The 14,896-nt window shown below is 34.7% G+C and overlaps 1 protein-coding gene across 1 annotated transcript; it reads right to left on the bottom strand.

Annotated features, from left to right (window-relative positions):
• Positions 1-1,422: 1,422 nt before the first annotated feature.
• On the bottom strand, positions 1,423-6,663 carry LOC131602212 (photosystem II stability/assembly factor HCF136, chloroplastic-like). The gene is made up of 9 exons (XM_058874257.1): positions 6,254-6,663; positions 4,761-4,996; positions 4,498-4,628; positions 3,992-4,124; positions 3,168-3,290; positions 2,897-2,971; positions 2,565-2,680; positions 1,931-2,014; positions 1,423-1,725 (listed from the first exon to the last, which is right to left on the bottom strand). Exons 1-8 carry the CDS (start codon positions 6,549-6,551, stop codon positions 1,948-1,950), a joined length of 1,179 nt encoding a protein of 392 aa, XP_058730240.1. The 5' UTR covers positions 6,552-6,663; the 3' UTR covers positions 1,423-1,725; positions 1,931-1,947.
• Between the last annotated feature and the right edge of the window lie 8,233 nt (positions 6,664-14,896).

The raw sequence follows: 14,896 nt of genomic DNA, 5'->3' as shown, positions 1-14,896 counted from the left end.
GGACGTCAACTTTTACTCGCAACCACATATACTGCCGCCAAAAGCTAGAGTTGTTATTTTTGTCGTATTCCACAAAAGTACCGATAAAGTTTGCAATTGTTTTGCCGACCTTCTCCAACATCAGACCCGTCGGAAGATTGTGAATCTGAATCCAAAACTCAACATGGAACAGGGGAATGTTCTCCAGCTGAACCCCAATTTGAACTCTATCAATGATTAATAAGTGACTTCCAAAAGTCCACGGCCCGCCTTTCAGTGCCGCCTCCATGTCTAACTTGTGAAAGAATTGAAACAAAAATAGCCCTTCAAAAGCTTTCTTGATGGTTACCCCCTTAACCGGACGCCACATATCCGCCACTCTTTTCTTCATATACATCACATGTATCGGTTTATCACACAAAAATCTCCCAACAAGGCACAATCGTAGATCACCAACCTCTTCACTCTCATCCTCCACATCAAAACAAAACCCACCGTATTCGTCCTCCTCTTGAAGCGATAAATCGTTGATGTTAGGACTTGTCATACTAGCCAGTCAAACGGTAGATCAGACCAAATTCCAGGAAAAGAAAGAGATCAAGACTTCTCAGTGGGAGAAGATAGACCAAACCCTAGCAGAACTAGGAAAAAAGGAACCAGACAAATGATAAAAACAATTCTTTTCAACTCTCTCTTATACCATGTACAATAATTTACTTATTCAATACAATTCTTTTTCACTTTTTACATTTCACACCATCTTCTCTCTTCCACCTAATAATTCAACATCCATTCAATTTTTACTCACTACAATAATTTTGTTTAATAAAACTCAACATCCTACCCCACAACTTTTATTTCATATTCTTATTTTCTTTTTATTCTCTTCCACCCAATAGTTTTACTAAGTGTTTTATTTGCCCCTGCTCCTCATTTAACACTAATTAATCCACTCCACTTCACCTTCAATACTCCATCCAACACCTCATTACAATCATTCATCTATTTAATAATTTTTTCAACAACCTCATTGTAAATGGTCTTAAACACTCATTCTTTTATTATTTGAAATATGTACAGGTCCTACCACTTTATGTGAGACCAATTTCCAAAATGATGAACTCACACATGTTTTAACACCAATAAGACAATGAGTGTTTAAGAAAGTGTGAGTGTTTAAGAAAGTGTTAAAAAGAGAGTGTTGCTGACAATTATATAAATGTAAATGTAAATCAATTTGTGTCAATATTAATTTATGAAATGTGAGTAAATAAGTGTATTAGTGTGATCGTTTCGTTGCCATATTATTCACGTTTTATTCATGTTTAATGTTGTGTCTATATGTTAATTTGTGCATTTTCATTTTAATTTGATCACTCCCTTTTCATTGTCCGTGTAGACGCAAGTTCTACCATAAGCCACGTGTTACTTAGAGTCTTGAAGTTAATTTGGAATCATCTTAGCTTTCTCTGTTATTTTTGAATTACTGGTTGTTGAAGCTAAGCACTCGGCTTCAACATTACAACATATATATAGCACTTTGCATTTAAATGTAATAGTAGTATGGCAATTACAATGTTAAATCGGCATAATATATTCATAGTAGTGAAGAATGTTTCACATCTTCTCACATTTTTCAGCATCACGTCAAGGAACTGATTTGATTCAAGAGCTCTCTTCACCGTAATGAATAGTACTAAGCATGGATATTTAATCTGCTACAAAATTGTAATTGAGTTGACAAACCTGAAAATTCCATATTTCAATAAAAAATTAACACCATAAGATCACCTTAAACCAATATTCTAACTTGGGCTTTCACCCTACTTTTGATTTAATTGTATGAGATGAATCCTACCAATTATTAAACTATACACAGTTACATGATGCAGCTGGAACTAGTACATTAAAAGATGGCTTATGTTAGCTAGAAACAGGAAACTGTTATTACCTTGTTGAATTAAAGCTCTATCCAAGGTAGCGAAGCAAGACACCATCATTTCCCAATACAAATCCCTTTTTGTCATCAATGAACCTGCAGCAAGTAGATCATTAATCATTTACAAGATTTTATCATACAAGTTTTACAAACTCAACTCTAACCTTCACGCTCCTGTGAACTTAATTTATATTGTGGAAAGTTTTTCATCCGTGCTAACAACATAACAGGTAAAGTATTATTTTCTATAATTGCATCTGATAGGTTTATGGTGCATGTTTATAGGAAGGGGAAAGAAGAAAAGGAAAGTAGTGGTATTGGGCCTAAAGAGCGAGGCATGTGTGTATAAAAGGAGAAAGGGACAAATGGGAACAGATGTGGAAGATATCTTAAGCCTCATCAGTCACACACTATTGTATAATTTATATTCTACAAAATATTATTGGTCGATTCTTTTTGCATATTTTGCGAATAGGAAAGAAGTATCACAAGCACATATGGAACAATATAAGTGGAGGATATATCAACACGAGGAACTTGGTTTGGTTGGGGCATGAGCTCTACCAAGTAATTTGTGATTTCGAAGTGTACACTCATAATTAAGAACAATTATATAAAACTGGAGTCTAGTAATAGTTGTACTCACTTTACTGCGTATAAGTTTGCAGCAATATTGTCAGCAGCTTTGTCACGAATCCATGACTTGCCACCGTTATTAGTTCTCAAGAGAACACCGCTCCCACCTGCTGCCCAAGCCTCATCCTGTATGCATAATTTTGCAAATTTTATATATAAAGTTGTTTTCACCATTTTCCGCAAAATTTGAAACTAATAATATTGAAAGAACTGCAGAGGAAATAGTCATATTGCGAATGCTTAATTTATTTTAAGACTGATACAAGCAAGAATTTGTTCATTCAACAAAGAAGCAGTGTAATTTAGCAAATTGGAATCACTATGAATGCAGTAAAACTTTACCGTTGAACGATATCCAACATCAAGAATGCCAAACCCCCGGCTTTGAACAGGAACTTCCTCAAATTCTTCAGTTATCTGTAACAATAAAATACCTTTCGTTAACAAAACTAATATTGAATAAAAGACAAGCAAAAATTATCCAGAAAGACTTGAAATGAGTGAAAAGGAAGACCACATAAGAAAAAGAAGATTATCTAGAAGAAAAGGAGTGAAAAGGAAGACTGCTAGTATCATATTGGTACACTAGAATGAAATTATCAGTATTAAGTACCCCCGTGCCCTTGCTGAGATACAGACCACCTCCACGGACAAGAAGCCACAGGCCTCCATCAGCTCTCCATCCCATGTTTTGGATTCTTCTAGCAACTGCTCTGTTATGTGGCTGCCAGTACGCCTGAAAATTACATAAACATGTAGTTAAGCACTATTACTATTAGTGAAGAAGAAATATCAACCAAACATCTATGGCTAAATGGAAAACTCATCTACCACAAGGAAAATACTTGTACATTAAAGACATATATTACAACAAGTACAGGCTAAGGCATTATGATGCATTGAGGAAGAAAGTATATATTTCAACAGTGCAAAAAGGAAAAGTGAGGATCTCTTATATTTTTGTCTGTTGGTAGACTTTTTTTCTTCAGGAGGTCTATCCTATGACATCATATTTAGATAAAAACAAACAAAAATATTTTCTTAAAGTGGTGGGTATACAGGAAAATTCCTGGGTCTGCATCATGCTAAAATATAGTTCATATCGACTCCTTATCAAAGAGATTCAATGTTAATAATACTCCCAAGAAAATTTTTAATGCATCAAACTATTATGTTTTATTTTAAAATAATGATGTAATAGTATTCTGTATTCCTGTATATTTAAATAGGCCACAGTTAGCAACTTTCATTAGTTTGGCAACTGCATATAAACTGTAGTACTGTACTACCAGCTCAGTTTATAGGAATTGCTGCTACAAATTTTCCTATTGATGAGTTAAATTTAGTTAAATGCTTAAAAATAATCGAAACTCCAATCTAAAAGTAAAGCTACCAAGCAAATAAAAGCAAAAGGCGTCATTGAAGTAAAAGCCTCACCTGACCAGGCTCCCAGGTCAAGTAGAAGTTGCCACGACTTGAGACTGCAACATACCTTCCATCGGGAGATCGATTGACAGTATTGAAAGTTCCAGTGTAATAACTTGCACCACTAATACCACTAGAAACTGTTCTGAAGAGGCAACATAGCTAGATAAATGTCTTGATGTATAAAACCAAAATACAATATTTGCAGTATTGAAAATTGTGAAAGATAGACCGTCTAAGGAGATTTTGTAACATATAGATAAAAAGTTGAATTTGTTCTTTAATAGCATCATAAAAACCATCCAATTTCCAAAAGTATTAACGCTGGACTTTCCGTATTTCTAATCTCCAGCATAGAATAGAGTTTTCTTCAATCAAAATGTTGGCTAAGTTCACTTCCTAATTTAAAATAGTTGCATTTCTTAAGTAGTATTATGCATTCATCCATACACATACATTCTGCATTCTCAGACAGTTACATCAAACAAAGTTTGGTTTTTTGTCTCTCGGAAACTCACCTATTAAGCGTAGCCGAAACTGATTCCTGAACAGCAGCCTTCCAATTGTATCCTCTATTTGCAGTAACATATATTGCACCTTCATCAGTCACCATCTCCGCACCCTTGTCATCAGTCGCCTTTATGTATACCTACATATTTAACAACTTATGTGAGCATTTGATTTATGTGATTTATGTTTAGATTTTTGAATCTGAAAGCAGGTTTGATGCAAAATTAGTGTAAATTTACTACTGTATTGTATTTGGATGATGCATGTATACCATATCGCCTGGAAGCTCAGCACTGAGTGGTATCCTTTCCCAACTATCTCCAGCATCAGAAGTGTAGAGCAGAATTGCAGGTTTTCCCACTATCCATCCTTCTTTCCCTTTGAAGCTGATAGAATTAAACCTATAGTTAAAATCTTCATCTTCTGCAGATGGAATAGATCGTGGAGCCCAAGTGTTTCCTCCATCTTTAGTCTCCAAAAGGGTTTGTCTCGTCCCCAGGAGAAAACCTAGCACACCAACACCGTTTCCATTTTACAATACAACTTCAAACAACAAAAACAGACCAAGTATACAAGCATTTCATAAACGTGATTTTGAAAAGATCAAATTATGTAAAATTCAATTTCGTTATAATCAAGTTTAAAATAAAGTGATTGTATGTATGTTTGCATCCTTCTACGTTAGAAACAAAATTGATGGAAAAATTAGTGCAATCTTTCCAATCCAATACAAAAACTAGTTTTATCATTCTAGGTTCTTTTTGGATAAAAAATTATAGTATGTCTGATTTGGCTTTTGGAAGAGACAAAATCAATTCTATAGGTATAGAATTGATTCTGGAGTGATTTTGAAGTGTTTAGTTCTTCTAAAGTAGAATCAGTGTTGTTGATGGCGGAGAGCCAAAATCCCGCCATACCGGCCGCTTTGCGGCATCATTATTGCGGATTATGGCGGAAAAACCCACAATAGCAGCCAATATTTACCATTACGCTGAGCACAAAAACTGCCATGTATATCCGCTATAGTGAGTAGAATTGATTATGCTTTCAGAATTGATCCTACTTAAACTAGAATTAGTAGCTTATAAGTTTAAACGTAATTTTTACACTGAAATTTGTTGTTCACCTCACTTTTACATAAATGTATCCAAACATAAATCAATTATGCTAAACTCAATTCTACCAAACTCAACTCAATCAAAATCACTTCTACCAAACTCAATTCTATGAAAATCAATTATGTTCCTCACCAATCCAAACACACATATTGAACATTTATAGCACAAGTGAGATTGCCATTTAAGAACTTAAGTATATACTATTTCTATAACAAAAATAAATTAAAGTCAAATTATATCATATAAGATATCCATAATAACTTATGAAAATAAGCTAAAAAGAGCGAATGGATATGTCGTGTTGTTTACATAAGCTCTTCCCTAAGTTAACTCAGTCTAACAATACATGCATAATCAACTATGTAGCACCGACACCTCTGAAAAAATGTGTGTCCGTGTCGGTATCACACACTTGCACCGACACTTGTGATTACCTATAATTTATTTATTTTTTCAAATAATTACAAGTGTCCTCGTGTCAGTGCCAGCGTCTTTTTCGGAGTGTCCGTGCTTCATAGATAATCAATATTAAGTAACAATAATCAAACTCATAATGCATTTAAACTAAAATCACTTTTAAATGAAATAATCAACTCTGAAGTTAAACCAAACACAAAAAAAGTAAAAAGAATGAAACAAGAATTACCATGGTTAGGGTCTTCAGGCACAAAAGCGATATCCAGAAGGACAACACCAGGATCGATAGGTAGATAAACTCTTTCCCACTCCGAAAGAGTTTCTTCAGCTTTCACCAACTGAGAAGGTACCAACACCGATATAGCCGTGGTTTCCGCGATGAACTGTCTCCTCGTTCTGGAGAGTTCGGAGGAAGCTTTGACGACGAAGCTTCGAGTTCGAGAATGAATAGATTTAGAAGGTAATTGAGATAATAACGGTCTGCATAGAGTAGATGAATCGGTGAATGTGAATTGCAGAGTCGCCATTGGAACGAACTCGAATTGTGTTTCTAGCTATCTGTGTGTTTGTGTATCTATCTGCCTTATCCCGAATCACAATAACGGTTTCGCGGGTGATTTCGCTTCATCAGATTGTGTGGATCATAACCTTCCAACGTTTTCGATTTTTTATTTTTTATTACTAGTTAAATATTTTACCTTTAATCATTTTTTTAAAGAAAATCTCTTTTGCAATAAAAAAAGTAACAATAAAAAAACAGTAGATAGATAAAACAAACAATATAGATTTTTTTTATCCAAATAATCCACTTTTTCAAATTAGAAAGGCTAAGTTCACTCTCTCTCTTGTCTGTTTGTACAGGTTAGTACTTGTACTCAAATCACCTAAAATACCATAATTCAATAATTTTTAATGCGGTTTAAAGATGCTTCCACAGATTTCTTCTTAGTCGACCATGTCGAAGCGACACCATCACTAAAACCTATAATAGTCTATTTCACACTCACTTAACATCATGCAAATGTTAATCATTCTCCAACTAAAAAATGATAATGTACCAAACACATTATAATTCGTATTGTTTTAATTGAAATATTTATCCATGTAAAGGACTTCAACCACATTCATAAATCCCTAATTTTTCCTTAAATCTCACAATATTGATGACCCATATATTTTCACATTGTATCTCATTCCAATCGCAATGTTGGTAATACCATCCCCATATCCGATTAGTGATAGAAACACTCCAAGTATTCTCTGACACACGTCGATACCTTGCCATTATATACATAGTTCTAATCTCTATTGAATTTACTTTTCCTTTACCACTTGTACCTGGTACTAAGGGCAAGATCAACAACAGCTACACCACTCATCAGACATCACCATGAGACAAACTAATCCATTCCAAGTACTGCAACCATTTTTAAAACAAAGTTCATTCCGTTAGCTTTCCAGGGCTTCAAACGAAACTCGAATCAGACGTCCAGAACTCCAGTTATGAATTTTTGAAGTTTTCAGAAAACTATCTGCTTTAGTGGTAACCGATTATATCTAGGGGCGTACCCGGTTACCACATCACACCATCGCGTCCATACCTTAGAAGGACGGTGTAACCGGTTACAACCAGGAGCGTACCCGGTTACGTCCTCACGTCAACGTCTCCCAGACCCCAAAAATCATTGTGTAACCGGTTACGGTCAGGAGCGTACCCAGTTACACTTGTTGCAGAACCAAAAATCTGCAACTTTTTTATCATCTCAAAACCCCATTCTCCTCGAGTTTTGACTCTGACTCGCAATCCACAACTATCCCACAACACCAATCAACATTCAATAATCACTTATATGATTCTAACAACAAATTTACAGCAGTTCATCCCTCTATCACTACTCAAAACATTGAAATCACACACAATGGTAACTCAACACTGACAACTCCACGATCAACATGCAGTGTTGAACGCATTGCAACCATCTGAGCTTCATCTTCTAAGGGTTATCCTATTTGCTTAACATGTATCTCCCGCCATAAGAATCATCATCGACTCATCAAAAAAATCGTAATCACTTTGTTTAACTTCCAACAGTTCACCCCAAGGATAACCTCAAATTAATCCAACATCTCGCTCTAACGACAAGTCGCAGTTATTCTCGAAAATACATTAGGACTTACACACAGCGGCCACACATTTAGTCATAAAATCGCCCTCCTGATCGCAACTTAGTATGTCTATAGATTCGTGACTGCAAGTGCACAGTCGTATCGCGTAGCTTTAAAGATTATCGAACCCAAAGGACTAAAAATCAACCTACTGTTATCTAATGTTGCGGTGTATATCTAAGGCTAATGATGTTGGTTAACGAAATACGGGGAGCAAAGTAATTTAAGAGAGTCTAAAATTAATTATGGGGAAACACCGGTATGTAATTATCTAACTTCAGGGATTCGGTAACTTGTTGGCATTTTTTTCCTAATGACACAAATCCTTTTTTCAGTGAAATTTACTTATTTAAAAATCTTTATCTCACACTTTCGTGTTTATTGACTCCGACTACAAAATTGAACCTAAATGAGCGCTCTCGCTGTATCATTTAAAACTCCAAAAATACTTTTTGAAAAAAAATAAAATTCAGTTAATCTTAAAGCGCTCTCGCTGTATTCAAAACTAACGTTTCATTCTCACTGTCCAGTTAAAATTGCAAACTCTCGTTCTTATTAATTTTAACCTCTATATTGCTTTTACTCTCGTAATAAACAGTTATAATATTTAAATTAAGAATCGAACCAGAAAACAGATTTGATTGTAAAAAGATATTTATGCCAATTCGTTACTGAATTCCTTCGCTTAAGATGACATACCGGTATTAATACGTTTAGCCAGACATGATATTAATAACAAATCCAGAATAATAATGATAAACAGACATAAACTCAAACATGTTATCAGATATGGAAATTAATGGCAAAAACATATAAATATAAAAACCTGGAAATTAAATTGAAGATTGAAATATGCTTTGAGTATCAGACGCAAATCCTCCACAGACCGATAGGCTTTTGCTTCTTTATCTCTCGGAAAACAAACCAATTGTAGAAGAAATAAATTAACTGAATAGTAAACCTAGATCTAATTCTGGAAGTTTAAAACCAAACTAAGGGGCTTTTGATTTCTGGTGTAGAAACCAAAAGCTGAAACAGGAATGGAAATTGAAAAGAAAACTGGAAAATAAAATGCTTAAATTCTAATCAAATTTCTGGGTAAAAACGGTGGACGAAGGGAACCTAATCAAGTTGGTTTCTTCTTCTTATATAGTTGTAAGATGCAGTTGCTGAAGAGAGAATTTAGGGGAGAGTGGGCTTCAGTGTGTTGAGTCGCAATGCTGAAGAATAGCGAGTTGCTGAAGAAGCGGAGCAGTTTGAAACGGTAAAATTTTAAACTGAAAAACGCAAGTGGCGGGGACCACTTGCGTGAGGGACGCACGTCCCTGTAGTGACAAGGAAAGTGGGCGTGGGTGTCCCTTTGGTGAGGGACGGGTGTCCCCACCACTTTCTTTCTCTTCCTTTTTCACGTGAAGCATGTGGGACGAGTGTCCCCTTGGTGAGGGACGGGTGTCCCCACCACTTTTTATATATATATATATATATATATATATATATATATATATATATATATATATATATATATATATATATATATATATATATATATATATATATATATATTTTAATTTTTTTTTCTTCTTCTATTTTCTTCTTCAATATTGGGCTTCTAATTACGGTCCTTTTATTTCCTTCACTTTCTGGTAATTTCTCGCAAAATGCTATGCCTTTCACTCAAACTCGAAATAAATTAAATACCTGCGATAAGATAAGAATACCAGCATAATACTAAAATAAAACAATATAATTAATATATAATAAAGACATAATTTATGTTAATTTAGTCAAATAATACGATATATTTTCGTGTTATCACCTCCAATCCTAAAGATACGCATAACACAAACACTTGATCATTCCCTCTCAAGGACACTTCGACATGACCACTAGATATAATTCACGAATCTGTACCTCCTTCGAAATCGAAAAACAACGTAGTCTCACCAACTTATGCAATCCACGACAAACTGAACCAACTGTTCTCACATGACCCATCTCAGAATAGCATAAGCTTCTTCGCCACTTGCTTTAATCCCACTCCTGCAAACAAATTATTAGAACAACATGAAAGCACCGACAGTGTTTCACACACTTGTCCCGTACTAAGAAACAACACATCGGCAGTATTCAATTGTCACATTACTCTACTGACTCGACAACTTGGTCGGACGAACCGACCTGCTCTGATACCACTAATGTAACAACCCATTTTACCCTGTCGAATAATAAAATTAGAGTATAAAAAAATCTTATCATCACAATGGGATGTCACATTTTTTTCGTAAAATTAACACCGCTCATATATAAAATAGATACATAACACTTCCAAAATTAGGATGAACTGATAACAACCAAATAGTCTTCAAAACATCTTTTATTTAGCATCGAAAAAAACATTTATGATTCAAATAAGACAACAAAACAACTTGGTTCAACAACAGATATCATCAAAGTTAAACAAGTACTTCAATAATCAGTGGCGGAGCCAGGTTTAATATTTAGAGGGGGCCACAAATATAAATAGTATACACAACATGATTTTAAATTACAGTACGTAATCGCAATTATAGCCGCAATATGACTAATCTAATAGTCTTTGCAACCGCATTAGACCATAATTGAATTGTGTATTAAAAGAATGCCTCTCGCTATAATCTCATTGAAATACAAAATTTCATAATCTCAAAATTCAACTTACTTTCTATGTAATGAAAAATTGTAACATCAAATATTTTTAAAGAATATATTTCAAACATCTCTCAACTAAAATCCATAGAGCAACCGCCGCAATACGCAATATAATAACCATAATAATTGCAATTGTAATACTCACAATTGCATCCACGATCACATGACAATTTAAAAATGAGATAGAAATAAATTCATATTACCTTAAAAAAATGTAAATATTAAAATGGTAACCATTATAATTGAGCTTAAATATTAAAATGGTGATATTAATAGAAATAAATACATATTACCATTAATATTCTGAATTATAATCGTAGAGGTATAAGCTTTTGAATTTAAACTGATAAATTTCAGATTCAATTTTAATATTCACATTATCTTAAAAAAATGTAATATTAAAATGGTTAAAAAAAATTATTATAATCGTAGAGGTATAAGCTTTTGAATTTAAGCTGATAAATTTAAGATCAAATTTTAATATTCACATTACCTTAAAAAAATGTAAACATTAAAATGGTTATGCTAAGAGTAGGACCGTGGTTTTTAAAGTTGCAAAGCAGTCTTTAATCACTTAGCCATTCAGTTCCTAGTCTATATATGTACAAATACTATATATAAATATCATAATAATTAAAATGTTGGGGTGGCCATGGCCACCTCCTGTCCCAACGTGGCTCCGCCATTGTCAATAATCGAATAAAATTCAACGATAAATCAAAATAGCATTCACCCCCCCCGAGTGTTACGTATCAGAGCGACGACACCGACTCGAACTACCGAAGATAATTAGCCTTCATTCCTTATTACATGAACTTTACCAACATATGGGTAACATTCAAACAGAAGAGATGAGATATCATACAATATAAAGAAATGCCTAATAATAAATATAGGAGATATAGTTCATGCATAATTCGCCACTTCATAAAACATTAGCAAATTTAGTCAACCGACGGTACATCATCATTCATTAATAACCAAATCAATATCGTATCATCATTATGAAAATGCAATATAACCGACACTGTGCAAATGCATGTGGTACCAACAAGACATAAGCCCCCTTCACAAATTACCAGTTATTAGAGGCATCAACAAGGCATAAGCCTTCTTCGCTGTTTGCACTCAATCCATACAATGAGCTTGAGGCCATCTTAATTTGCCAATCCAAGCCATCGTAAAAATGCAATGTATGTGACTCAATAATGCAACATTTTATGCAACACAACGACAACAATTATGCAACCACAAGGCGTAAGCCTTCAACAATGCCAATCCAGGCCAACAACAACATCGTCATACTGCAATATAATTATGCAATAATAGGGCATCAACCCTCAACATTATGCCATTCCAGGCCAGCAACAACAATAGCAACAACAACATCATCATACAATATATTATGCAATTTATCCACACTTCATTCAAAAATATCATCACTTCAATCACAACAACATCATAATAAAACGACAAGACATACACCTTCAACATTGATTTTTGTCTTTTCAGGTCAACAACAACAACATCGTAATATAGTCTACACATTATAGGATCATCATCCCAACACATCCTCATCAATTATCACCAAAATCATTGCATTAATTACATACAGCACTGACACACAAGATATAAATTATCAACAGAAAATTATTAATTTAAAAACCCAAAATCATTATTAGATTAAAGATATTATTTTTAGCTTCCAAACAGTCCAAACAGCGCGTCAAACGGAAACCCGAGTCAAAAGTTATGGCTTTTTAAAGTTTTATAAAAATCTGTCAGCAGTAGTGTAACAGGGTACGTCCAGAAGCGTAACCGATTACATTTGTTGCAGAGGCCAAAAACCTTCAATTTTTCTGCTACGATTTTTGTCCCTAAAAACCCCCAAAACCCATATTTTACATATCAGAAAATCATTATAGGTCACAATTTTTCAAGTCTAACACCAGCATCATATAATCATTCATATATAAACACCAATTCCACCAATTTCACCGAAATCATACATAAACCATAACATCATAAACACATTCAAAAACCCAATTATTCACACAAACATGGATATACAATTATGTAACTTAATTTCTACCATACCTATCATAATACAAACCCTTATAGTGTAAGAACCCCACCCTTACCTTGGATTTGACGGTTTTAAGCTTTCTACTAGAGAATCCTTTGCCCTAGACTCCTAGTGCTCTTTCTCCTCTTCTCTCTTCTACGATTGTTCAGTTGTTACGTTTTGTCTTCTCTTTTCTCTTCTCAATTCTATTATATTCCAACACTGACCCTAAGACCCCTAAATCATAATTCCAACCTTGTCCCTCTTCATTTAAAATAATTATTTTAAATAAAATAAAATATAATAACTATTCTATTATTCTAATAGTAACAAAATAAATACTGATTTCTCACTACACCTCTATGCCACTATGTTTTCGGTCATACACCCCTAATACCTCAACTTATATCATATCTAAGGTACTAACCTCTCACTAAACCACAACAACATATTCCTACATTCACGAAATACGTACACCAAAAACACCACATCGCAAAATTATTTAATTTATAAACAATTTAAATTAAAACGGGGTGTTACACACGAGCAGAAAGGCGACTCGCGAGGATCATACACTAAACCCGATCAATATGTCAAAAACAAAAAACTCCTCGACGTGGTTTACAATGCCCCAAACAATGAGATGGTACATACTCAAAATTGTCTCCTCGACGTGGTTTACAATGCCTCCAACAACGAGCTTGTGCGTACTCAGACCCTTGTGATACTAGAAACTTTTCTTGGCCAAGTGAAATTGTCGACTAAAACCTTGGCAATACATATCGTCCGTACGTTCGCAAACTCACAAACAATAGACACCCACGACGAGCAACGTCTATGATGACACGAGCTCACCACTACGGGCTCGAATGCAACTTGCTTCGTGTTGTGCCCATCGATCCTCCTCGATGCACGAGTTGACACTAAGTCATTACTCCTATGTCTACGACCAACGACTTAGGGGTCTCCTGTTCTTGACTAGGCCTAGAGCTGGCCCACTGTCGAGCAGGGGACAATTCACATCCGTGTCGAGGATGACCCAATACACTGGCCTAATCTGCTAGGGCAGTGGAGAGAACATTTCCCACGTACTCCTCACCCGAGGACACATCATCAACTGCCTCCCGTGTCTTGCGTGGCAAGGAAGACGATTTCGCCTCCCGCAATGGACACTCCGCCCATGCCTCCGAAGATCACGGGGCATTTGGCCCAAGATGGTGAGCACATGTTGCTCACCCTCCACGTGCACGTGTGAATCCTGACAATCATTCATTATGGGCTTGGACTTTCGCCCATAATGGAGACCATTAGTCCTGCGTTGGAGGCTCACTATAAATACCCTCCTCTGATCGATGGAGAGTCAAACATTCACTTTTCTAACCTAAACCTTGTACCTCTATAATCCATATTGACTTTGGCATCGAGTATCCGCAGATACACCCCTCATCCGTTGATTACATCCAGTCTACGACGTCCGCCGACCATGTTTCACTTTCTTAATATGATAAGATCAAATATAATACATCAAATAAATATAAATAATTTTAATCTCTAATTGAATGAAATTATAAAATTGTATCAATCATTTAGAAACTTTAAGAAGATATATATATTTTCAATATCAATTCATTTTAAAATGTTTTGATAAAAATAAATAGAATCACATATTCCAATAAGTTGTTTAAATAAAGTTATGATACGATAAAATATCACTTGATAAATTAAGAGATTGAAATATATTAATATATAACTAAAATATAATATTTATATATTCCCTAGCCTATAAGATCGTATCTTACATACAAAAAATCTCAAATATTGCCTATATATTGAATCATAAGTAGTATTAGGTATCTACTTAAACTAAATCCAAGAGTTTATACATCAAATCACTAATGCTAATCATTATTAGGGTTTAAGCAGTGGTTGTCCTCCTCCTTGGAATCCTCTACA

This window comes from Vicia villosa, linkage group LG5 (genome assembly GCF_029867415.1).
Source record: "Vicia villosa cultivar HV-30 ecotype Madison, WI linkage group LG5, Vvil1.0, whole genome shotgun sequence".
Lineage (NCBI taxonomy): Eukaryota > Viridiplantae > Streptophyta > Magnoliopsida > Fabales > Fabaceae > Vicia > Vicia villosa.
Note: the sequence above shows the minus strand (reverse complement) of the source record. Positions and strands in the feature narration are given on the sequence as shown.

What these genes read in the sequence shown, in the direction of transcription:
- LOC131602212 (XM_058874257.1), bottom strand. Translation starts at nt 6,551, where the DNA reads ATGGCGACTCTGCAATTCACATTCACCGATTCATCTACTCTATGCAGA. An exon ending in ATCTCAGCAAGGGCACGGGG is followed by an intron (nt 2,972 to 3,167) that starts GTACTTAATACT and finishes TTATTGTTACAG; the next exon opens with ATAACTGAAGAATTTGAGGA. An exon ending in GCAAACTTATACGCAGTAAA is followed by an intron (nt 2,015 to 2,564) that starts GTGAGTACAACT and finishes TACTTGCTGCAG; the next exon opens with GTTCATTGATGACAAAAAGG.